We start from the raw sequence: 26010 nt of genomic DNA, 5'->3' as shown, positions 1-26010 counted from the left end.
GTAAGACACGCAAAGCCAGAGGCCGGGGCCCCACCTCCCGAGGAAGGACAGAGGTGACCGAGGGCGCGTTCCCCTCCCCGGCCCCTCTCCCGCCCCTCCGGAGGGCTGCCCCATTCCGAGGCGGTGCGCGCGCGCGCCGGGCGGGTACCGGGTGGCGCGGCGCCGGGAGGGATGAATAATTAAAGGAGAGGGAGGAGGAGGAGGAGGCGGCAGCGAGGAGGGAGGAGAGGAGGCGGGAGCCGCCCGCGCAGGGTCCTCCCCGCCGCGCACCGCACCCCCTCCGCCGCCCGGAAGTCGCTCCCCGCCGCCTGCTCCGCCAACATGGCCGCGAAGTCGGATGGCGCGGCAGCCGCTGCCGGCCCGGGGCCGGAGGGGGCGGCCGGCGGGGTCCGCGGCGGGGCGGGCGGGCGCGGGGAAGCGGCGGCGGTGACCGGAGGCGCCGAGGCGGGGGGCCCGGGCCCGCGCTACGAGCTGCGGGACTGCTGCTGGGTGCTGTGCGCGCTGCTCGTGTTCTTCTCCGACGGCGCCACGGACCTGTGGCTGGCGGCCTCCTACTACCTGCAGGGTCAGCACACCTACTTCGGCCTCACCTTGCTGTTCGTGCTGCTGCCCTCGCTGGTCGTGCAGCTGCTCAGCTTCCGCTGGTTCGTCTACGACTACACCGAGCCCGCGGGGGCCCCGGGACCCGCCGTCAGCACCAAGGACAGCGGTGCAGGCGGAGCCGCCATCAGCACCAAGGACAGCGCCACCGCCTTCAGGACCAAAGAAGGCAGCCCCGAACCGGGCCCCCAGCCCGCGCCCTCAACGGCCAGCACCTACCGCCGCCGCTGCTGCCGCCTCTGCGTCTGGCTGCTGCAGACCCTCATCCACCTCCTGCAGCTCGGCCAGGTCTGGAGGTAGGAGAAGAGCAGGTGGAGGGGTTGAGTGGGGGGGTGGGGTGGTGGAGGGTGGCCAGGGCAGCAGCCTTCCCAGCCCTGCTTTGACCTCTCCAGGCCCCCTCCTGTCCTGACCCCCGCCCCACCTCCCCTCCCCTCATTGCAGCTCCTCCTGACCTCTGCCCCTAAACCCTGACCAACCCAGTGTCATTGGCACTGATTTGGCTGTCAAGAGAGGAGGTGATGGGGTAAGACAGGAGAGAGAGATCTGAGGGGTGTGTGGCTGAGGAGGGCCCTGAGCTCTGGCCCACTCCTGTCTGAGTGCCGAGCCCAGGCTTTAGAAAGCTCTCAGAAGTCTTTTCCTGCTCCCAAACATTCCCAGTTTGGAATCAGCCCAGTCCCAACCTCCCAGGAGAGACAGAATTTGAGGCAGCCAAATGAATATCCCGCCTAAACTTTTTGGGCTTTTTGGGAAAGTGTATGCTAGATCCAACTGGAAGCTCTCTGACTCCAGCTTCCTAAAGGCTCCCCCAGTGCCCTCTCCCTCCAACAGGGCCAAGGGAATTTGGAATCTCGAATCTGAGATTCAAAGGCCACCAGCTTCCCTTTAACCCTAGGACAGCAAGGTAGAAGCTGAGGCTTTGTTTAAGCTGCCCACTTGCAGGCTTCTTCCTCTGCCAGAATTCAAGGTGCCTGCTGTGCTGTGTTAATTGAGGAGAAGGGGACTCCCCGTGACTCCAAGGTGCTCCAGCACCTCAGGCTCTACCACTCAGTGACAAAAGGGACTTAGTTCCTGTGTGCTCTTAGGCGAGCAGACCCCCTCCTCCTTCCAAGCCTCAGTTTTCTCACCTGTGAAACAAGGGAGACTCTCTGGATTTTGCGTCTTGCTGGTTTACCATCACATTTTCCTGACCCGTTGGGGTGATCAGGGAAAGGTCTAGATGAGGACTCTGAGACTGTCTCCTGTTTCAGAAATGTAATGAGTTATCACGATGGCAACAGATGTGGGGGAAGCATGGAAGAAGTCACTCTGGAGATACACAGGGTGATTATTTCTGTTATATTTATTCTGCTACTTGTTAACACATTTTTGCTTAACTCAGAAGATTCCATTCTGGGCTGAGGGTTGGAAACAGGACTCCCAGGGTTTGTCCCAGCTGCTCACTTGCTGTGTCACCCTTGCTGGGTTGTCAGTTCTTCCTCTGCCTTGGTTTCCCCATCCGTGCCTGCCAAGATGATGTGTACTTTCCACCTAGCTTGCCCTGGGTGGGGGAAGGGGGTGGAGTTCTAGCTACACAAGGCATTGTTGTTATGATTATTAGCTGGACACACAAAAATATTCATGTCTACATCCAGGAACTAATCTGCATTTATCATTCTGTGCCCGAGTGGACAGATGGTGAGAGATATTTTTAGATTCTGAAATGGTAACTTCCTATTCTTGGTAGCCAAAGCTTCATTCCCCTTTCCCTTCAACCTAAAGTGGGCCAACTGCCCCTTGACTCACTGGTTACCTGCCTCCCCCATTCAGAATCCACTTACAAGAAATGAATGCTTCTCTTCTTTCTTGAACATAAACAGTTTCCCTCAAATAGGGCAAAAAATGGCCACAGGCAGGGGGTCCCAGGGGAGCGGCTGGAAATGGCTGAGGGTCTGCTGAGTGGATGCTTGCTCAGATGAAAGAGCCATTTCCACTCTCCCTCATTTATAAAGTGAGGGATTCAGGATGAGATGATTTTGCATGAATAAACCATCTAACGGCTGTGAAGTTGAATTTGGTCTTACAGGAGTACTTCCTGTGGCTTGAATAGTACTTTTTAAAACCCAGAGTTGTGCAAAACGTTTGAATCTAGCAGTATGAGGCCTGTAACAATTGAGACTCAGGGACTCCAGTTTGTCTGCCCTTCCCTTTGTCACAGCTGGGCCACCTCACTTAGGCATGACGTAGGCTTGAGTCCCTAATTTACAGTTCTGAAGCAATTATTTTATTAAGCACTCACTTTAAGCCAAGCCTACTGGTCGCCTTTTTACCAGCTTTATCTTCTGAATTCCTCCTAATAGTCTTAGCATGTGGCTGGCATTATAACTCCTGGTTGACAGATGAAGGGCTGGGGGCTACGAGAGGGGCCTCCTTGCCCAAGGTCACATAGCTAGGGACTGGAAAAGCTGGGACTTAGGACTCTCTGCCTTCACAGCCCCAGTTCAATTTATCTACCTTGCAATTCTGCCACTAACATGTCCCCCACGCACAAAGAATTATGAGTCTGAGATTCCGAGATTCCAGGACGATAGAAAGTCAGGGCTTCTGTTGTGCTGAGATAAGAATGTGGAAAGTGGGGAGGGAGCTGAGCTCTGTGGGGAAGGATGGGAAGCAGTGTGGTGAGGACTGTGCCGGGCAGGGGGTGGGGCACTGTCGGGAGTCTTACTTCTTCATAACTAGCTTGCTAGATGACCTTGCACCAAGCTCTTCCTGTCTCTGGGCCTCAGTTTCTCTGAGTGTGAAATGAGAAGATTAGATTTGATGACCTTGGCCAGGAGAAAAGGAGACATGCCTTTCTCTCTGGCATGGTGCTGGGCTCTGGCTGCTGCTTGTACCACCCTAAAGTCATCAGATTAGATTTTGGGGGGCCCTCTCTTGGTGCTTTTCTATTTTTTAATATTTATTTATTGACAGGCAGAGTGGACAGAGAGAGAGAGACAGAGAGAAAGGTCTTCCTTTACCGCTGGTTCACCCTCCAATGGCCGCCGTGGCTGGCGCACTGCTGCCTTGCACCGTGCTGATCCCAAGCCAGGAGCCAGGTGCTTCTTCTGGTTTCCCATGTGGGTGCAGGGCCCAAGAACCTGGGCCATCCTCCACTGCACTCCCAGGCCACAGCAAAGAGCTGGCCTGGAAGAGGGGCAACCGGGACAGAATCCGGCGCCCCGACAGGGACTAGAACCCAGTGTGCCAGCACTGCTAGGTGGAGGATTAGCCTAGTGAGCTGTGGCACCAGCTGGGGGGCCCTCTCTTGAATACCCCCTCTCTGTCAGGGCCACAGCCTTGCTCCCTCTGCCTCCTGACAAGCCCTACAATCCTGAGATGTTCTGAACCAAGTTAGTGGCCTGCTGGGTGCTTCCTTCTCCTCCAGAACACTGAGTACTTAGAAAAGTGGGGCTCGGAACTGCAGAGAGCTGGAAAGGGACTATGGAGTGTAGACTGTCCTCTCCAAATTCACATTCTGTGATCAGTTAGGAGCAAAAATGTCATAGAAGTGGCCATGGGACGTGAGAGGTCCACATGAGGTCACATCAACCAAGCTGGAATTCTGACTCTAGGTCTGTTACCAGAGCTAAAGCCTCTAGACCTTGCCCTCAAAGCCCTGGATTCCAACATGGCTTAGGGTCTGATCCAATGGGAGGAAATAGAGAGAAGGTTTAGAAAAGCCACTGGGGCTGACATTCCTAGAAACTAAGCAACGTTAGCACCACATGTTTGCTCACCACATGAAATGCTCCCATGGTTGTTCTGAGTGGCCAGCCCAGGGTAACAGGAAAATTCTTAGGCTTGTACAATGCCAAGTCAAAAGTGCAACTGCTTTGGGGAGCCAGGAAGGTAACAAACCAAGCACATGGGACATGGGACAAGAGGACATTCGGGGACACGCAATGTCCTAGACAACAGGAAGATACTGCCTGCTTCAGCTCAGGGTTCCAGGAGAAGTTGTGGACCCAGCGTTTTCAAGTCCTGACTTCTCAAGAGAAATGGGGATCTGGGATTTTTGTGCGAACTCTCCCAATTTGCAGAGTTCTCGAAAGTAGTATTAACAGAAGGAAACATATCCATGGGCCCGTCTTCCACATAACCTTTGATCTAGCTCTGCACCATTGATAAGGTCCTTTAATACAAAAGCTCTTATTATTTTATACCTAAAAGGAAGCCCAGAAGAGGGTGAAGCTGGGAGGGAACCCTGAGAACCCTTCACAGCCACATGTCCCAACAGTCCCCGAGTGAGGTAGTAGAAGCAGGTGGTCTCATCTCACCCAGAAGCCTTCCCCCTGCTGTTACTGAAATACCCATTAATCAGATCAGGAAGTCAAGTAACTTGCCCAGAGGCACCACTGAGGAAGTGAGATGGGGTGCACGCCCAGACTCATCCAGCTCCTAAGCCCAGCTCTCTCCCTGGCACCACACACTGGCTGCATCAGGGGATCCCAAAGCTCAGTGGCTTTGGATATAGTCCCCAGGAGAGGGGCCAGGACATTCTGTGGGGCACGAAGCTGGCTCTACCTGGACACCAGCCTGTGTCTTCACCCCTTTGCCTCCTTCCCACCCCCCTTGAGCTGTTAAGCCACTGAGGACTGTTAAGCCAATTAAAGTCCTACCTCCGTCTCCTCTGACCCTGTGGGCAGCAGAGCAGTAAGCCATGAATCGTGCTTTCCCTAATCTTGGACTCACTGGGCATGAGCTCTGCCTGGATAAGCATGGATTGCTAAGCCAATTAGTGGGAGCTGATCTGGCATGGGATTCCTCCCAGGCTGTCAGGTTATGGGGACCCCAAAATGGGGAGAGAGGGAGAGAGCTGGGCTTTGGGGGTCCTCCATCTGTCCCCCCTCTTTGTCTAGTCTGCAGCACGGTTCCCTCTGCATCCTAACAAGCCTTGCGGTCCAGAGAGGCACTGACCCTGCCAGCCATGCAGGGCACGTTCTGGGCTCCCTCTGGGAAGGAGCCATTCTCTTGCTCTTGGCACATGGTTAAGAACATGGACTCTGGATTGAAATGCTCAGTTTGGATCCTGACCCTCCTACTTTTTACATGTGAACTTGCTGGGCCACATCATCTCTCGTCCCTTAGAAATCAGGGACTATTGTTTCGAGTGGGATAGTGTCTATCTACCAAGGGCTGAGAAAAGAGCTGGTCCTGTCATGAAGTGCTTGTGAGCCACTGGCAATGATTACTGCCACCAGCCTGGGCTTTGTTCCCTGTGGAGCGTGGGGCCAGTGACAGGCAGCCATTCATTTAGTCTGCAGTCTTTACGCAGATATTTATGGGGCACCTGCCATATACTAGACACTGCTCCAAGTGCTAGGGAGAGAGCAGAGAGCAGGACAAAACCCTTGCTTTCTTGGCACTCAGTAGCCTAATGGGGAGACCAACAAACAAAATATCTGTAATATAAGATGTATTGGGCCAGACGGTGATCAGTGCAATGGACAAATGAAGCAGGGCAGGAGACTGGGGCAGGGGGCTACAGAGTGCCAGGGAGGAGGATGTGGCACTTCAATAAGGGGGTTAGGGCAAGAGGTGGCATGTGGGCAGGGGGCTGACCTGGGGAGGGGGAGCTGCGGGCAGGTCTTAGGAAGGGAGAGAGCAGGCAAAGGGAAGGAAGAGAGAGGGGAGAAGACCAAGTGGCAGAAGCAGAGCGAGGGGTGAGTGTAGGGGATGGCGGTGGGCGAGTGGGCAGGGGCCAGGTCGTGCCGGGCCTCATCAGCTGAGACACAGGATGCCCAGGAGAGCCTGACTGGGGGGTGGGGAGCGAGGTCTTTCTTAGGTTTATGCCGTCCACTCTGCCTGCTGGATGGAGGTGGACGGAAAGGAGGCCAGAGGCAGCCTGCAGACCCCTGAGGAGGTCCCTGCGGAGGCCCCAGTGCGGCGGGCAGGGGTCTGCCGCAGGCTGTGTGGATGAGTTCCCTTTCCTGCTCGGGTCCTCAGCTGCTCTGCTGGACCCAGAGGGTGGGGGTCCGGAACCCACTCTCTAGGATCAGTGTTTCCTCATCTGCCACTTGCTGTGATTTGGAGCAAGTGGCATAATTTGTGTCTTAATTTTCTCACCTGTGAAATGGTCATTCTAATACTGGAGTTGTGGCTTGGGTGGTGGGGGGATAGTGTTGTGTGAGCACAGGGGCTGGGGCACAGGAAGTGCTCCACCATGACCAATTCCCACTGTTTCTTGTAGTGCTGTGCATAAAACAGCCCAGGGCTTGGAGTCCACGGTGGTTTTCAGACCGCTTCTCACTCCACTCCCCGTCACCCCAGTGAGTGGCTGTGTCTTTTCTGGTGTACTGGTTACGTGGCTAAGATGTTGTCTGGGCTCATCAGTCCACAGCTGCAACACGAACCTTGTGACCAGCCACAAAGTCCCTCCCTGCTGTGACTGCCTCCCCACCCACCTCCTGGGAGACCCCTCTCCACCCTCCCCCGCCCTCCTCTGCCTGCCCCTCCGGCTGCTACAGGCCATTAGAGCTCCTCCTAACAGACTCAGAGGCGGCAGTTGGGCCCAGCGTCCCCTGTTTGATCTATAAAGACCACACAGGAGAAGCCCTGGGGAGCCAGGGAGGGGAGGGCTGCCAGGAAATGGCTTTGAACCCTGGCAGCTGGGGTGAAGGTCCCTGGAGAGAGGAAGGAGGTTGAGATCTGCTGGCCTCTCCCTCCGTTCACCATGGCCATGGGGCCTTTGTCTGGGCTTCCAAATTCCTCCTTGGGGAGATCTTAGGGAAAATCTTCTCAGCCTCCACTGTCAGCCCACTTTGCCCTCCTCCCAGGCTGCGTCCACCTGGCCCTGCCACCCTGGAGCCCACAGGCAGCCCTGGCTGCCCTCCGCCCCCGGAGCTTTAGGCTGGCACGGACGACCGTGGCCGCCTCCCCCAGAAGACCTGCTGCACCTCGGCCCTGCCATGTGTCCTTGGCCTGTGTTCCCCTTCCCACTCCCCCAGGCTGGGAAATTCTGCCCATCCTTGAAGGCCGAGCTCAAATGCCATCTCTTCTGAGCAAACCCACGCCACCCTCTGCCCCTTGACCCCCACCGCCCCCTCCCTAGCCAGGCAAAAGTCATCTTGTGTCTAAGATAGAAACTGCTGGGCTGTTTCGTCTGTCTGTGAACAAGCTCTTGTTGGAACTCAGGCAGCACAGAAAGGGCACTGAGACACCTCCCCTTGGCTCGCGGCCTCTCGGGACGCATGGGTGGGCCAGGCACGTTTCTGCTTCCTAATTAGTTTTCTGTATTGCTTGAAGATTTGACCTCTGGTTTTTAATTAACCAAGAAATACATGTGTACATTCACTTGTTTTTAAAAAGGCAAGTATTGCTGGAAATTATTGCTACCACTTATTAAGACTTAGGTTAGAACGTTCATCTTTGTGACAATCCTGCCGGGTGGGAGTGCAGTGATGAAGAGCTGTGTAGCCTTGGGCAAGTCACTTAACCTCTCTGGGCCTCAGCTTCCTCCTCTGTGAAAGGGATAATAACAGTTCTTATGCAAATGGCCCTAGTGAAGTGCACTTTGCAGGGCGTTCAGCATCCAGCAGCACTCAGTTTGTGGCAGCTCATATCGTCTGTCCTCTTCAGACATGAAAATTGAGGCACAGAGAGGAACGGCCTCCTGGTGAGTGAGCAGCAAAGCCAGGCTGGGAAGCCAGGCCGCCAGGCCTCCAAGCCCACATGCTAACCACCCAGCTACGCTACCTTCTGCCAGTTAAATGTATTCTTGCCAAACAGCCTATCCTGCATTACTTTGCAAAGCAGAAGGAAAATATCTGGGCTTTCTATTTGTCTATGAAGTGTCCACTGGGAACCTCCTAGGCTCTTCCTCTCAGATTTGCCCTAGGCCCAGTGATCGCCCACCCACATGGATCAGAAGCCTGTGGTGGAGCTGAGGCCTTGTTCCTGTGCCTCTCTGTACCCCATAGCAAGTGGCCCAGCCAGCTCTGGCAAACCTATAGCACGTTCCTAAAATGCAAAGTCTGTCAAAGCAGGCTTTGGTGGTGGCTGGGCCAGGGTTGGTGGTCTGAGTCAGTGGGAAGCCCCTGGCTTTGGTGAGCACAGCACTGAGGTCAGTGACACCTGTGCCCTGTGCCTTCGACTGTCAGGGGCTCCTGCAATGGAAATGCAGCAGACGTAGCAGGAACACCTAACGCTGGGCTCTTGGGAGGACACAAGTGTGTCTGACTTAGGAGCTGGAGAAAGTTCTTTGCATGCAGCAGGTGCTCCATAAATGTTGACATGAACTGCTGTGTCTGTAAAGGCCCACTAGGGGCTCCAGCATCTGGGTGAGTTTCCCCAGGACTTGGACAGGAAGCAGAGCAGTTGAGCGCTCTGGGCAGTGGTGCAGAGAGAGGCACCGTGACCTCCTGGCTGCGTGCCCCTGGGTGAGCTCCTGCATCGCCATGAAATGGGAATGGTGATAATATCCACCCCTCATGGTCCTGAGAAACATGTCTTGAGATCCTAGACATGCACAGGGCTTGTCACATAGTAAATGTTCAGAAAACACTGCTACTGCTATCATTATTGGTCCAAGCAGGAGCCCATCCTCCTGGCTTTTAATAATAAGGTGGGGGTGGGAGAGGAGCCTTGGGGGCCCTAAATCTCAGTAACCATCACCACTGGCCTCCTATCAAGGAAGGAGGCGTGTTCTGTGGCTCCAGAGATGGTGCGGGAACAGACCACAGTGCAGGGTCCTTCGAATACAAGCAAGGTCACCCTGTCAGTCAGGCTGTTCCCAGGGCGTGAGCTCGGCATTACCAGAGGTGTTCGGAGACACCGACTTGGGCAGGGAATTCGGAGCAGAGACCCCTGCGTCAGCTGGAGAATTTTGAGAACCTGTAGCTCTGACTTTGGGACTTTGTGATGCATGATTTTCCCACATTTTTAAAAAGAGTATCTATATTTTCTTTTTTTTTTAAGATGTATTTATTTGAAAGTCAGTGACAGAGACAGAAAGAGATAGACAAGATCACCCATCTACCTGCTGGTTCACTCCCCAAATGCCCACAGAAGTCAGAGTTGGCCCAGGACAAAGTCAGGAGCCAGGAGCTCCATCCAGGTCTCTCATGTGGGCGGCATGGACCCAGGTATTTAAGCCATCACCGCAGGCTCCCAGGGTCTGCATTAGCGCGGAACTGGAATCAGGTACAAAGACAAGACTAGAACCCAGGGACTCTGATATGGAATCTGAGTGTTCCAACCGAGGGCTTAACAGCCAGGCCAATGCCTGCCCCTAGTTGACTCACAACCCTACGTGTATGTGTCGGAAGTGTGGGTGTTGCAGAGCAGAGGCCTAGACCCCACCTTCCTTCTGCCCTTCTGTATAATTTTGAAGCAAATCTCAGACATCAAACGGTTGCATCTGTAAATGTTTCACTATGTCTCTAAAGAGCTAGGCTTTTTAACAAACACAACTAAAATGCATAACACTTATCACACCTGCAAGAAAAAGAGTAATGACTTCTTAATTAGTTGCCAACACTTCCACATTCAGGTTTTCTTTCTTCCTTCCTTCCTTGGACTCTTTTTTTCTCTTCTCTTCTTCTTCTTCTTCTTTTTTTTTTTTTATTTGACAGGTAGAGTTATAGACAGTGAGAGAGAGAGAGAGAGAAAGGTCTTCCTTCCATTTTTGCACAAGTATCCTGATTTCCAGCTCTTCTTGACAAACGGGTGCCCCAGCCATGCTGGGCTGAAGTCCTCCCTAACCAGCACGGACTGGAGCTGGTGGCCAGCAGCTTTGTCACACGGGACACCCTCGCACGTTCCTGAGTCCTCTGAGCGCTGGGTTGGAGACCCTGACTCCGCCAAGGAGAATCTCCCACCTCGCCCAGGAGCGGTAGCAGTGCTGCTTCCTCCCAGCCACCTCCAGATCCCTTCCGGAGGCTGAACTCTAACCTCTCTGCCCCGCTGACTCTCTGCTTCCCAACTCCCATGCTGGGGCACCAGGAACAGGGAGGGGTGGGAACCTACGGCCTTGGGCTAGAGGTTTTAATCTCCTCTCTGCACCCATCTCACCAGCCCAGTTCACATACGGGGAAACTGAGGCCCAGAGAGGGCAGAGAGCTGGCGGCACTTATGTCATGGGTTGCAGGAGAGGCCTGAGCCTCAGCCCAGAAGCTTTGCTGGCCAGGGGCTACCTGCTCCTGTGCTGGGCAGACAGCAGCCCTGGCTGGGAGCTGATGCGAGGGAAGGGGGTCCCAGCTTTTCAGCCAGATCCTAAAATTAGTGGCTGGGAAATGTTTGGCCCTGGCCCAGGAAAAAAAAAAAAGAGGCACTGTGACTGCAGGGGGCTACTGAGGAGGAGGTGGCGCTGGCTCCCAGTGCTGCAGGAGGCAGCAGCCAAATGTGTAAACTCACGCTCTTTCCTGACATTTGTGACTCATTCGGATGCCAACCCCAGGAGGGCTTTTCAAAACAAAGATTTATTTATTTATTTGAAAGGCAGAGTTACAGAGAGAGATAGAGGGAAAGGAAGAGGGAGAGGGAGAGAGAAAAAGAGAGAGAGAGATCTTCTATCTGATGGTTCACTCTTCAAATGGCCACGACAGCCAGGGTTGTGCCAGGCCAAAGCCAGGAGGCAGGAGCTCCATCCGGGTCTCCTCCCACAGGGGTGCAGGGGCCCAAGCACTTGAGCCATCTTCTGCTGCTTTTCTAGCCACATGAGCAGGGAGCTGGATCAGAAGGGGAACAGCTGGAAATTGAACCCAGTGCACATATGGGATGCAGGTAGCAGCTTAGCCCAGCTCCAATGCAGGCCCCAGGAAGGTCCTTTTATTTATTTGTTTGTTTATTTAGCATCCTTGCAGGAGTGCTCCACCTTGAGGGGTAGCTGATGGGGAGAGGGGAGAGGCCACACCCCCCGGGGGGGGGGGCCGGTAGCTGTGCATCTGGGACCCAGCGTGTTGAAGAAAGCCCACATTGTGGGCCGGGTCTGTGGCCTGGCTCAGCGGCACCTCACCCCACGGTGAGACGCAGCTGGAGGTCGGCCCTGGTCTGAGATCCAGCCCCGACGCTCTGGCTGCTTGGCCGGGTCACTTCCCTGAACACACGAGAAGTGTGTGGGCAGCTGTCCCCTTGTCTGTGCCATGCTGACCTCCCACAGGGCCCTGCACTCTGTTCCCCACCGCAGAGTGCTCCCTCTAACGTGCAGAAGTGGTGTCTGCTCCCATCACGGCTGGCTCAGACCCTCCTGTGGCTCCCATCAGGACCCACCCAGGCCCACCTCAGCTGTCTTGGAGCTACGGCCGTTCAGACCCCTTCCTGTTGCCCCCCTCTTCGGGACGTTGGGCAGTGTGGCTTCCCCTACCTCCTTCACTGGCCAGTCCTGTGCCTGCTGCAGATCCCGGCTGATCTCCTCCAGAAAGCCTGCCCTGACTGCCACGCCCTTGCCAAGCCGGGCCAGGCCCTTCTTCTGTAGCACCAGAGCGCCGAAGCCTGTCTGGAGCCCATCTGGAACCCAGACAACAAGTCTGTGTTGATGTTGATGTGATGATTCCATTAATGCCCAGCTCCCTGTTAGGCTGAGATGGGCTGGATATGTCTTGCTCGCCATCGTGTCCACCAGCATTTTAGCACAGCTCCTGCTGAACAGCAGGGAAGCAAACAGCAGCGGAGCCTTCCCTCTCCTGGGCCTTGGTCTTCTCATCTGCAAAATGGGAACCGTATCCACCGGGCTGCAGCGAGGATTTTGGCAAAGTACGCGAGGAAGGTGGATGATGAGTGGTTCATTGTTTTCAGGGGGGCAAGCAGAGACCCCTCCCCAAGGAGGCCGGCCCTGTGATCTCACCCCTCTCACAGGAGCTTCTGGGAGCCTCTGTCTCCTGGGGACAGGTTCAATAAGCACCAGAGAAAACCAGGGAAGAATGAGAGTTTGCGGGGCATGCATGGAGGGAGGCCTTTCCAGGCAGAGCCCTGGGGCTGGGCAGTTTGGTGTGCTCCGGAGACGCAAGACAGAAGTAGCTGTGGAGTGTGTGAGGGAGGCCGGAGTGCAGAGTTTTGCTCTGGGAGTGGCCTGGCCTGACCTGGGAATTGACAAGATTCCCTCGGGCCGTGGGCAAGAGGAGAGTGTGGGCGTGGGCCAGGCTGGTGATGCCAGCACTAGTGGGAGAGATGTCCTCTGGTTCAGGACAGCTGTTGGCCTCGGTGATATTGGAACTGGGTGGGCAGGGTGGTGGGTTTTAAGGAAACCCTTTGGTGAGAGGGAGAACCAATGACTCAGAGGGGTCAGACTTTCCAGGAACCGGCTGGGTCTTCGGAGCCCCCCGTTATGATTGTCACCGCTTCCCCACCCTGTCCTCTCTAAACCACAGAATCCCCAGGGAAGCTTCTCAGTCCCTCATGTCCAGCCGGGGTCCCCAGGGGTGGCCGCACTGCCCACTCTCCGTGCGCGGCTGCAGCTGCCTGGGTAGCAGCCAGAGTGACAGGGAGATAAAAAGAAGGTGGGACTTGGTGATCTCCCCCATCCCTCCTCTGGCCCAGGGGCCGTGGAGAATGGGCCGGGTCTGAGTTCTAAAGTCACACGGCGCTAAGCTGCTGTGTTACTGCAGCTCCCCTCAAAGATCAGTAGTGAGGACCGCACGTTAGCACGCATACAAAGGCCCACAGCCCGTCCGTCTGCTTGGCCATCAGGAACAGAACTGTCACCTTCCTCATCCTCGCAGACTGCCGCACACCGTGCCCCCAGACCTGCAGAGTAGTGGCAGGTGCAGCTGCTAGAGGCCGGCCCTGCCCCACGACGCCCACCCTGCAGGGCTGGGCCCCTGCCCCTGCCGCAGCACGAGAGCTGCTAGCGGGGAGGCTGTTCCTGGATGGAGCCGAGAGGCGCGGGGGAGCCGCTGGAAGCCGCGTGTTCTTGGCCGGGAGCTGTGAGGGGGAGTGGGGAGGGGCGAGAACACACTCGGAAGCGCGGGCCCAACAGATGGAGGAGCCGAGGACGTGAGAGACGCAGACAGACAGAGAGAGACCCAGAGTCGAGGAGAAGAGAGGCAGGCAGGGGCGGACGGCCGGCAAACCGGCAAGTGAGCAGCAGGCGGACGCAGCCGAGGGCCGGCAGCACCCAGACAGACTGAGAGGCAGCAGAGCCATGTCCCTGGGGACTGACCAACTGCAGGTCCTAGCCTCCAGGGGAAGGCAGATGGGCTGACCCCAGATCCCAGGCTCAGGCAAACAGCCAGACATAGCATCCGAGAGACTACATGGGCCGTAATCCCAGGGACATTCAGGTGGGCAAACCCAGGGTCGCAGGGTGAGCCTGAGTGACAACCAGATGTACCGACAGTGTTGGAGGAACGGACCGGGTAAGCTGACCCTGCAGTCAAGGGACAGACCGGGCACAGGCAGGCAGATGCAGTGACCCGGACCTGACAGCAGAAGCAGCAGCGGGGCCCTGCTCAGGCCCAGGTGGGACTGAGTGGCCGCTGTGGTCCAGGCCGGAAGCCCCGATCCAGAAGCTGGGCCCAGAAGCTCCCTGGCCTCTCAGATCCCCCTCATCCTCCGCCCCTCCTTCTGCCCATGGAAAAGGAGCCCGGGACTCTGGGAGGAGCTGGCAGGGGCCTGGGGAAAAGGGAGCGAGCTGCCATCCGCGTCTTGGTGCTGCTGCCTGCTCACAGAGGCAGGGCTGGGGAGAGACGGGGTCCACACCCTCCCGGCTGGCTTCTCGCCTCCTCTCTGCTCCCACCCGACCCACAGCAGTTTACACTTTTCTGCTCTCCCAGTTTCCTTCCAGACGTGCTTCTCTGAGCCCAAGACTGAGAGTCTGTAAATTAGATCCAAACCAGACAACTTGGCACCTCTGTTTCCTCATCCAGAAAATGGGACGGCAACAGCGCTCTGTGAGCTTGAAGGGCACTGACTCCCACCGGGCCTCAGGCAGCTAAAGTCAGAGACCTGTCAGAAGAGGGGAGACCTCACCAGGCTGGGGGACTGTCAGGGAGGGCTTCCTGGAGGAGGGACAGAGATGAGGCAGCGAGGACAAGAGGAGCCGGCAGGGTGTCCTGCCTCCACAAAGTCAGGCAGAAGCCCCAGGACCCTCCACGGTCAGGTGGGCGAGGCACACACTCACCGACTCATTCAGTAAATATCTGTTGATTGCCTGATGCTGGGGACAGAGTGGCAAGGTCCCAGGGTGAGACTGCTCAAAGGAGCCATGTGGTAGAATAGAAAATGAATGTGTAAGTAAATGAATGAGATCTCCTCATAGTGTATGTCAAGAAGAGAATAGGAGGACAGAAGCAGTGATATGGTGAGGGGGGAGGTGCCAACGTGGGATGGGAGGCCCAGGAGACCTCTCCAAGAAGGTACCGTGAACTGATGAGGAGTCAGCCACAGCAGGATCCAAGGAAGGGGTGTTCCTGGCAGAGCAAGCGGCAGGTGCAAAGGCGCCATGGCAGGGCTCAAGGGGCCCCCAGTGCATCGAGAGTGCTGGGAACAAACGGGACACTGCTTGAGATGAGGGCAGAGAAACAGGCAGGGCCAGATGGTTAGGAGTCTGCAAGCCAAGGGGAGACACTTGGGTTTTATTCCAAGTGTGATGGGAGGCCCTTGGAAGGCTCGCGAAGGGGATGACATGATCTGACAGCGTTTAGAATATCCCGCGGGCTGCTCTGTGGCGGGGCAGGAGCAGATGCAGGAAGCTCACAGGGAAGCCCTTTGTGGTCATCCGGGCTGGAGATGGCAGTGGCCTGCACTAGGTGCTGACAGTAGACAGATGGACGGACCGGGCATGCATTTTGGAAAGGAGCAGGTGCACACCTGCTCCTCAAGTCTGGAGTCCTTTCCCTGAGAGGAGGCATCCTTTTCGATGAGTTCCATTCATGGGGAAGATCAACTTTCTTTCAGTGGGAGGTGGGAGGTGGGATGGGGCAGGCTTCCTGGAGGTTTCAGGAAAGATGCTAGGGAGTCGGGAGGAGCCAGAGACCCCAGCTCAGTGTGTGCTCCCCTCCACGTGCCCATCCCTTTACAGTTTACAAATTATTTTCTGATCTATCACAACAAAGAGGGAAGGCTCAGAGACTACCTATGGCCACGCAGCGGGACTGACGCAAGCCCACCAGCCCAGCACCCTGCCAAGTTGCCTTTCTGACCCTCCCTGCAGTGGCTGGGATGCAGCCAGGATGACAGGTGCCAGCCCCAATTTAGAGAAGGGGAAACGAAGCCCAGAGAAATGAGGTTGCGTGTCCCGGGCAGGCCTGAGACATCCATGGGCTCCACATCTATCAAGCATGTTAAAATGTAGCCACATCAAATGTAAATTATATATAACCCAATCAAAGCCAAATTGCAGTTGACTGGCTGACATCATGTTCTGTTTTGCAGACATTTAATTAAACATTTATTAATTTTGATTCTGCAGTTTTTCCCTATGTTTTGGAGCCAATTTATTTTAGGGCCTCAAACATTCTCCTAGGCCCATGAAGATCTCGTAGGCCCTTGGCAGGGAGCATTCAGTGGCAGCTGGGAGGAACAGCCACGGTTTTGGTCCTGTTGCCAAAAGGGGCAGAGTAAGGCAGCACCCAGGCCTGTCACCCCCGATCTGCAGCACGGTCTCTCCACTCTCTCCACCAACCCCATGCTCCTGGCACGCAGAGGCCTCCTTGCTTCTCCTCCTCTCTGGCCAGGCTCCTGCCTGCAGCAGCCCTGGGCTGCATGAGCCCTTTGTCTGCGGTGAGCGGGGAGCTGGCAGAGGAGGGGGTGGAAGTGGGCGGGGAGGTGGGCAGGCGGGCTGTCAATGGTGATGGATGCTGGCTGAGGGCCGGGGCCTCCCTCATGCTGACCCGGGCTTGGAAACAGATGGTCTTCCAGCCTGAGAGAAACTTCCAGGGTGTTGCCCTCCCCCAGCTCCCCGGGCCCCTTTGCATTGGGCCAGCTGGTCTCTCCTTCCTGCTCAAAGCCAGAGCTGCAGGAGTGGAGAAGGGACTGGATCTGGGGGCCCCTCAGGAGTTCTGGGGCCAGCGTGGTCTCTCCCTCACCCCCACTTCTGGCCACCTCCAGATCTGCTCTCTGCTCCACCTTGGTCCCCTGCCTTGGCTCAGCGCTGTCACTGCAGGCCTGGACCAAACCCCAGCCTGTGCTGGCTTTCCTCCTAGCCGACTTCCAGAGGGGCTGCCTGAGCTACTGACTGACCCCATCACCCCTGCTTCTGGGAAGGAGTGCACATTCACAATCGAATCGGAACTCTCCCGTCCAGAATGGGATGCCCTCACAGCCCCAGTTTGCTCTGCCCCACCCAGTAGAACCCTCCTGTCCAGGTCCAGCAAGCCACAGCCACCCCAAGAGGCCACGCTCTCCCACACGTCCATGCCTTGGCATCAGCAGGTCCTTCCGCCTGGAACGCCCTCCTACCTCTTGTGTGCCTTCAGATGCTAACCTGCACTTTAAAACGGACAGCAAACGCTTCTTTCTCCAGGAAGTCTTCCCTGACCCCCTCCCCCAGACATTCATCCATCTCTCTGGGGTCCAGAACATCGGCTTCACCTCCTGTCTTGGCTCCCCTGGCACTGCGGGGTCCAGGAGGGTACCATGCCTGGCACAGAGCAGGTGGCCAAGCTCCAGCGGCTGTGGGAATGAAGGGCTCTGGCTTTAGCGCTCCTGCAAGGTGCAGGCAGCGGCCAGAGGATGATGGGGCAGGTTTCAGATGCTCAGGGCCCTGCCTTGGGGGAGTCCCTCCTACCCTGAGAAGTGTGAGCACAGCAGGTGTGAACGCACAGGGCTGGACGTTGCAGAGCAAATACCAGCTCTGCCCGCAAGCCAGACTGAGGGCCCAGCCCCTTCCCCACCCTGGCCGCCAGCTCTGTGATGCATCCTGCTGAGGGTGTGTCGATCCCATTGACGTGTGCCAGGAGGAGCACCCCACGCTGGAAGTCCTTGGCCACACTTTAGGGTGAGAGTCTGGGCTGACAGATGGAGAAACTGAGGCCCAGAGGGGACCACACAGCTGCTGAGACCAGGATACTCAGTCAGGGACACTATGGATATCAGCTGGCCCCAGCTTCCAGGGAGCTCCCTGGTCCCTGCCTTCGGCTGGCAATAACAACTTCATGACTGGAGCTGGTCCTGATTCCCAAACCATGTCCCAGGCGTGCCAGCACTCCCCCTCTGGGAATGGACCTCCAAATTCTGGGCTCCCCAACTTCAGATGCAGGCATTAGGGTCACAGACTCTGTTGGGAGTCCCCCTCTGCCCGTGCTCAGTGACTGAGGGAGGCCACGTCGGAGGAGCCCTCGATGACTTTGGGGAAAGCTGCACCTGCTCTGCCAATCAGGGCATCTGGGGGCTCGGACTGTGGCTGCAGCAGTGTGCAGCAGAGCTGCTGGGCGAGGAGAAGGGCTGAGATGCGCGTGGGCACTGGTGCCTGGGCACTGTGGGCACTGGTGCTTGGGCACTGCTCCTTTCCGTGTGCAAAATGCTTCTCACCCACTGGACCCTCACAGCCACTGTGGGAGGGATTCTCTAGGGCTCAGAGAGGGTCTTGCTTAAGGTCACAGTTCACTAGAAGCAAAGTTAGGATTTGAACTCCGGACTTTAGAAGAAAGCTGAGAGCTTCCTTAGAAGAAAGCAAGGATCATCCAGGTGTGGGGTGGGCTGGGGTTGAGGGCTGGGGTGTTCAGACAGAGGGAAGAGCGGGTGCAAAGGTCAGGGGTGAGGGAGAGCACTGGGTGCTCGGATGGGAGTGGAGAAGGGGGCGCCTGAGGTGGTCGGGAGAAGGGACAGGAGCAGCATCAACAGCAAAGTCTCGATCCAGGGGAATGGGGCTCCTAGCAGCTTCCCCACGCCCTGTGCTGAAAGATGGGCACTCACAGGTGTGATCAGGGAGCAGGCCAGGTGACAACAGAACTGGGGCTGGCACCAGATATTGTCCCTGAAGAATTCCACGCCTGCGAAACTCTAAGGCTCCCAGGAAGAGGCAGTGTGGTCTCGTGGTTACCGGGTGGGCGCTGTTGCCAGAATCCCGGTTCCACTACTTCCTGTGTGACCTTGGACTGATGAGGCACCTCTCTGGGCCTCAGTGTCCTTACCTTCTGTGAAATGGGGCTGATCACAGGACTGCGGAAGGCTCAGGGTGCTCCGAGCACAGAAAGCTGGCCCCATAATGACGGCCATAAACGCTCAGGGATTCTTTTCTGCCAGTGCTCGAAGCCAGTGAGCTCCCCCAACAGCCCTGGGTGATCCCCTTCGTCCGCCTGTCGCCCTCTGCGCTCCCTGGCTGGGTGGCTCCGCAGGGTGCGCGCATGGAGAACCCGGGCTGGAGCCTGAGCTCTCCGCCCCACCCCCCACCCCCGCAGGTACCTGCGCGCGCTCTACCTGGGGCTGCAGAGCCGCTGGCGCGGCGAGCGGCTGCGGCGCCACTTCTACTGGCAGATGCTGTTTGAGAGCGCCGACGTGAGCATGCTGCGCCTGCTGGAGACCTTCCTGCGCAGCGCGCCCCAGCTCGTGCTGCAGCTCAGCCTGCTGCTGCACCGCGGCGGCGAGCCCGACCTGCTGCCCGGTGAGCCTCCTTCCCCGCCACAGAGCCCACCCACGCGGGGTTGGGGGAGGCCTCGCAAGACCCTAGGTCCCCTGATGCCCTCAGAGGTAGGAGAGCCCGCCGGAGGCTCCTGTTCTCACTGGTCTCCCTCCCCCACCCCCGGCTGGCCAAGTCAACACACCTTGGCCCTCGGGGAAGACCCTGGCCTGTTCATCCCCAGGCTGTTCTGGTCCCAGCAGGCATCTCCTGGGGACCCCCTGCCTCCCAGCTACCAGAGAACCTGTCTCCCTAGTCACCGGGGGCGCTGGGGACCCCTCCCAGGCCTAGCCCTGCTCCCAATCCCCTCCTTCCCCAAACTCCTTCCATCACCAACAAGGCAAGGCCAGCCCCTCAGTGTCCCCCCAGCTGCAGTGCCCATGCTGTCCCTGCCCAGGCCCCTATGAGTCCCTGGCCCAGGACAAGGGGTCCCACCCCACCCTCAGTTCTGCTCAGCTCCACATATCCCTCTCCACACCCAACGCCCATCCTGGGGCCCCCGATATCTTAATTGGCCGCCTCCTGGCTCCTCCATGCCCTAATCAAGACCCCCCTCCTCTTCCACTCCCAGAGTCCTGGACCCCCGACTTCCCACCCTCCCACCAAGATCCTGCCCCTAATGGCCCCATACTAGACTTGACCCTATGGAGACTCAAGTCACCCACCCTCCCCCCGATGCTCCCGGCTTCACAGGAACACCCAGCCCTGCCTACCCTCACCTAACCCCATCCTCCACAGCCCCTTCCCCTACACCTCGGAACCCAGCTCCTGACCCGGAACCCTCCCCCTCTCCCCAGACCCCAACCTGGACCCGCCCCTAACCCAGCCCACCCCGCCCCCGCCCTGTCTCCGCAGCCCTGTCCACCTCGGCCTCCCTGGTGTCCCTGGCCTGGACGCTGGCCTCCTACCAGAAGGTGCTGCGGGACTCGCGGGACGACAAGCGGCCCCTGTCCTACAAGGGCGCGGTGGCCCAGGTGCTGTGGCACCTGTTCAGCATCGCGGCCCGCAGCCTGGCCTTCGCGCTGTTCGCCAGTGTCTACAAGCTCTACTTTGGCATCTTCATCGTGGCGCACTGGTGCGTCATGACCTTCTGGGTCATCCAGGGCGAGACGGACTTCTGCACGTCCAAGTGGGAAGAGATCATCTACAATATGGTGGTGGGCATCATCTACATCTTTTGCTGGTTCAACGTCAAGGAGGGCCGCAGCCGCCGCCGCATGGCCCTCTACCACTGCCTCGTGCTGTTGGAGAACGCTGCGCTCACCGGCTTCTGGTACTCCAGCCGCAACTTCGCCACCGACTTCCGCTCGCTCATCCTGGTCTGCGTGGTGGCCTCCAGCTTCGCGCTTGGCATCTTCTTCATGTGTGTCTATTACTGCCTCCTGCACCCCAACGGGCCCATGCTGGGTCCCCAGGCTGCCGGCTGCATCTTCTCCGAGTCCCCAGAGCCCTGTGGGCCGCCGGCTGATGCTGTCACAAGCCCCCCGAGGTCCCTGCCCAGGACTACAGGCGCTGAGCGGGATGGGGCCTCCGTGGGGGGTGAGCGAGCCGGGACCCCCACACCACCTGTCTTCCAGGTGCGGCCCGGCCTGCCGCCCACACCAGTGGCCCACGCCTTGCGGACAGAGGGGCCTGTCATTCGGATCGACTTGCCTCGCAAGAAGTACCCGGCGTGGGACGCTCACTTTATCGACCGCCGGCTGCGGAAGACCATCCTGGCGCTGGAGTACTCCTCGCCGGTTACACCGCGGGTGCAGTACCGGAGCGTGGGGACCTCGCAGGAACTGCTGGAGTATGAGACCACCGTGTAGGCTACAGTCTCCCCGACAAAGGCATGGGCTTGGCTGGCCCCGCATCGACCACCACCCTGTGGAGCCCAGAATTTCAAGGCCACCAAGCTAAGGGGGAGTGGCCCATCATCGGTTCTTTCGGGGTGTGGGGGGGCAGCCTTTTGGAAGGCCTGGCCCGATGCCCTGTGGCCCATTCCCCAGGGAGACAACTGGTGCTACACCCCTCGTGAGCTGCCCCACTCCATGGGGCCTCATACCCTCTCTCCTGCCTGGCTTTGCTCACGGCTCGGCCCTGGTGACCTGCTAGGCAAAAGGGCACTGTCTAGGGTCCATGACCTAGACCCTGTGCTCCTCACTGGGGTATGTGGGGGCGGGGAGGAGGCCTCGGGGAAGGATGGAGGGGCTATATGTAGGGTTGGCACAGTTTCTGTAGGGTCTGAGGCCTGCAGCTGGGGCAAGAGGGGAGTTGACGGAGGGAGTTGGGGTGGGTGGGAGATGGAGTAGGAGGCAGTGCTAGAGATGGATGGGGGGCAGACCCCTGAGGGGTCCTGGCTGGCAGAGGTCTGAAGCGGGGGAGGCGTGGGGGAGGGGAACCTGCACTCCAGAGTGTGGGTGATGAGGGAGGCAGACTCCTGAGAGGGGCTCTACCAGGGCTGAGGTTCCAGACATGTCCGGGGGAAGTTTCCAGGAGCCAATCTTTGTTCTGGATGAGCGTCTGGAACATTCTGCCATATCAAGGCCTGGAGCCCAGCAGAGAAAATGCGAGGAAGACACTTGGTCTGGGCCCACAACAGATGAGGCTCCATCGTCTTCCTGCTCCAGAGCCATGCTTGGTTCTCGAGGAAGTTCTAGAACACTTGGCAGGTAGTAGAGTGTCCAAGAGACTTCTGGGGCTTGTGGGAGTTCTAGGCCCCTGTCCACCTTGGTCCACAGCTGTCTTCCTGCAAGGACCCCTGAGACATTTCTGCTACCAACTGTTCCCAGCTGGAGAAAACGTAGCTCTGGGGACGTGACATGAATCCTGGCTCTCAGCCGTGCCGCAGATGCGGCTCCCTGGGGCGACGTGTGGGAAACTGACTTGTTTTGCCTTCCATCTGACAACACCCCAGTCCCATTCCCACGGCCTGAACTCTCCCAGGGCTCGTCCCCGCACCTGGGACAGCCAGTCCTAGACGGGATGCAGACAGCAGCGAGTGTTAAGGACAGACACAGACCTGGGCGGGGGGGTGGTGGGCAAGGCTGGCCATGAGAATCCTAGACTATGCAAATTAGAGGAGCGCTTAGGCCTCTTTGGTTCAGCCGCCCATGGGATTCCCAGAGGAGCAGTTAGTCTCACAAAGTCCCAGGCTCCTGGACGCCACAGCAAATGGTGATGACCGGTGCTGGATTTGCCAAAAGCGACTCCAAGGGCAGAGGGGGCAGGACTCCTCTCCCGCCAACTACCAGCACCACAAGCACACATCTCACCAGTGGCAAGGCCACCCCAGTCCCGGTGCCAGCGGTAGCTATGCAGACGGCACTGGCCGAGGCAGGGTGTGCGTCTCTCCTGCCCACACAGAAGGATGCTTTTCCCTCTTTTGTCCATTTCCCCGAGCCCTGGGGAGCTCAGGAGTGGTGGGGCTGGGAGAAGCCGAGGTCATGGCAGGCCTGCTTGCTGGGTTCTCCCATCCACCTTGTCCTCTGCCCAAATCTGTCTTCAGAGGCCGAATTCTGTGGTCCGTCACACACTCCTCAAAGCCTTTATGAGACAGAACCTCGGGGACGGGGCCCCAGGTCCAGCTGTCTCTCCAGGGCTGACCTTGGCCAAGAGTTTGCACCCTGTGTGGTTTCCCTGACCTTCTCCCCTGCCTGCAACACCCCTGCAAGAAAGGTGCCCTCAACCCAATGCAGGCTCAGAGGCAGCATGCTAGCCGCCCTTGGCAGTTCCTGGAACGGCCTCTCTGCTGGTGCCTCTCTCCAGCATGCTGGGAGGAAAAGTGGACAATCTCCAGCCGGGAGCAGCTCCGGGAGGCACCCAGGCACCCTGGGAGGAGAATGAGCTGGCAGTGCTTGGCGAGGCGTGAGGCTTGCAGAGAAGTCACAGCCATGTATTTGGCCTCTGCTCCACCCCCTGCCCCTATCATTGCAATGCTAGAAACCTTCCCTCAGGGCCTCGGCCAGAAAGAACCCGAGTCCCACATGTGGTCGCAGTCCAAGGACCCCAGGGAGAGGGCTGCCGGCCCATTCTGCGCCTCCTCCTCTGGGGAGCACTGGACCCTGCCCCTCCCAGGCCTGAGGTCCTCCAGCGTGCTGGCCTGTGCCCACACCTGTCGTCCTGCTGCTCCCCGTGTGACGTGGGGGAGGGCCCTTCCCCTTAGAACTGTCTCCTCTCTGTGACACAATCTACCTCAGCTGCTTTCTCCCCTGCCAGAACCAGTTCCCCGCCCCCCACCCCAGCCTGGAAGCTCCGTCCTCCCAGGACGCCAAGGGGACTAGCAGTGAGAAGGGGTCCAGAGCCCCAAGCCAGAAGGGGGGCCCTTGGGGTCCCCTAAGCCATCTGCTCCTCCCATCCATTACACACAGGTGATATCGAGATCCAGGGACTTGCCCAAGATCACACGGTGGGGCGGTGGCGGCGGCGTCAGGGGGTTCCCAGACATAGGCGGGAGTCAAGTGCATCGAACTTGCCAAAACAGAACCCCTGGAACCAAAGGGCCAGGCAGGTCCAGCCCTGCCCCCGAGCAGCTCTAGCCTAGGACGCTTGTGTCCCCTTTCCCATCATTGTCTTGAGCTTCCCCACCTCAAACCAACCCCCTGGGCTGCCGACTGTTCTCACGGTCACCATGCGCCCATCACACCTGCACGCTCCGACCTGCCACGTGCCTTGTAAATCGCCCGGCTGAGCAGCACAGACTCTGCCCTCCCCAGCAGGAGGGGCTTCCTAGGTGCCCGCCCCCCAGTCTGTTCACCTGCTACACCTGTGTCCCCCAGGGCGTGTCACCAGTGAGAGTCGGGGAAAGCAGAGGCCAGGAGGCCGAGGCTGGGGAACACCCAGGTCTCCAGGTGAGGGCGCAGGGCCTGGGAATACCCAGGGGTGATTTTATCTGGGGCAGAGGCTCTGCAGCTCTTAGAGCTCACCCGGGCCTGGAGGCCATGCAAGCCTGACGCCGTGGGGCACAGTTGCCTGGATCGCAAACTCAAAACGAGAGGCATGGAGGTGCTAGACAGCAGGGAGTGGTGGAGACTGAGACCAGCAGGAGAACGTGTGCCCTCCCTGCAGGCACTGAGGTTCACATTTTTGAGAAGCACGGTGCTGGCCAAGCACGGTGCTGGCCAAACTGGGCACTCAGATCTGGCCCTCTTTGGGTCTCTGGATCAAAACGTGGAGATGGTTCTGGAAACCCCTCCAGGGAAGTCAGGAACAGAGGCAGTGGCTCCCTGAGACCTTGCTAGTCCAACCCTAAACTCGTACCACCTGACAGCTGCCCCCACTGCTCTCTCAGCTGAGAAAGGAAGGTCAGTCTGGGAGTCCGGGGGTCCCTGGTTTGGGAGCCATCACCTGGTAAGGGCTACAGCACCCCGCACCCCACCCCGGAGTGCTGGGGTCTTCAGTTTAGCAGGAACCTGTATCAGGTAGGGAGAAGGGAAGCCCAGGTGCAGGATGAGAAGGAAGGCAGGCCCAGCTGCCCCACCTGCCTCCTCCAGGACTGAGCTGGGGGTAGGGCCTGCAGGGAGGCGAGCGGTCAGTACCTGCACTGAGGTGCTCTGTGATGCCTGCGGACGAAGGACCGAGTGAGTGCCAAGCCAAGCCACTGGGGCAGCCACAGGGACGGGGCCTGGGTCCCCGTTCCTGGCCAGGGAGGCTTCTGAGACTGGGGGTGGGGTGTGGGGGGGAGTCAGCCATTCCAGCTGCCGAGGGGAATGGGAACTCCTGGGAGAGGCGAGGGGAGGAAGAACTCTGGAGCAGAACATGTGGGAGTGGGAGAGGAGGGCCCGGCCCAGGCCTGGCCTGGCTGCTGGAGACAGGAAGCTCCCCGGGCAAGGGGGCCCCTGTGCTCTGCCTCTCCCACCCCTCCCTTTTCAGCAACCCTGGCCTTTCTTTCTATGCACAATCACTACAAGGGCACCCCTAGGCCAGGCTGAAGGGGTGGGGGCCCCAGGGCACCAATAATCTGCGTGGGGCACACCTGGGACAAAGAGGGGTACAATAGGCACGGGGTGGGGCAAAGGGATGATCCCTGCTCCCCAGATCCCAGACTCCACCTAGACTGAGCGTGACCCTCCTCCCACCTGTCTCCTTCGGGCTGTCCTGCCAAACCTGGAAAGGCCTGGGACGAACACAGCCCAAGCCCACTGGTTTCCCAGAGAGCAGGAAGGGACCGGAACCATTGCCTGGTCCTTCTGCCCCTGAAGAGCCTACGGTTCGGGAGTTCGGCCTGGCGTTCCTCCAAACAAGCCTCATTCCTTGAGGAAGAACTCAGTTTCCCACATGAAAGTAACTCAAGCCAAGCTTCTGATTGCAGAAAGTGAATGCCGCCATGGCCTGGAGGTCATTTCTAGGGTCTGGAGGCAAAGAAAATCCACATTCTGGATTGTGTAATACAGAGTTCTCGGAAGCATTCGCAGGCACTGTTTCCTGCCTCCACGGATGCTCAGTGGGTTGGTCACCCAGCGTCCTTTGGGACAGCAGGGGCAGGCCTGGAGATGGGAAGCTGCCAGCCTGTCATACCGCCAGCTAGTGGCAGGGTGGGACTAGAATCTAGGTCTTTGGGGGTCCCAGCAGAACACCCCCGCCCTGATTCCCCTCCGCTTTCTCTCCCGACTCCAGGAACCACTAGCCATGCCCGAGGGGCCATTCCCCTCCCTCAGCACAATTCCGGGTGACCCTTCCCGCTCCCCAATCAGTCCCCACCTGGCCCACTTCTATTTCCAGTTCCCGGTCCCACCTCCTGTATTTATAATGTCTGTGCCATCCCCAACCCCCACCCCCACTGAGCCCCTCCGCACTTCCCCCAGGAGGGGGAGGGGCCCCAAGCTGGGGCTTCTGGACTGAGACTTTTTTGTACGCCACAGACTTTTTGTATATTTTTAATTTTGCTGCGACATGAGATATTAAAAGTCATTTCAGTA

General features: G+C 58.2%; 1 protein-coding gene across 1 annotated transcript; it reads left to right on the top strand.

Annotated features, from left to right (window-relative positions):
• XKR7 (XK related 7) lies at positions 1-26010 on the top strand. The gene is made up of 3 exons (XM_008256299.5): positions 1-896; positions 18894-19096; positions 19967-26010. The coding sequence occupies exons 1-3, from the start codon at positions 322-324 to the stop codon at positions 20920-20922; spliced, it is 1734 nt and encodes a 577-aa protein (XP_008254521.3). The 5' UTR covers positions 1-321; the 3' UTR covers positions 20923-26010.

This window comes from Oryctolagus cuniculus, chromosome 11, assembly GCF_051225735.1.
Source record: "Oryctolagus cuniculus isolate XC-2025 breed Fujian yellow rabbit chromosome 11, ASM5122573v1, whole genome shotgun sequence".
Classification (NCBI taxonomy): Eukaryota; Metazoa; Chordata; class Mammalia; order Lagomorpha; family Leporidae; genus Oryctolagus; species Oryctolagus cuniculus.
Note: the sequence above shows the minus strand (reverse complement) of the source record. Positions and strands in the feature narration are given on the sequence as shown.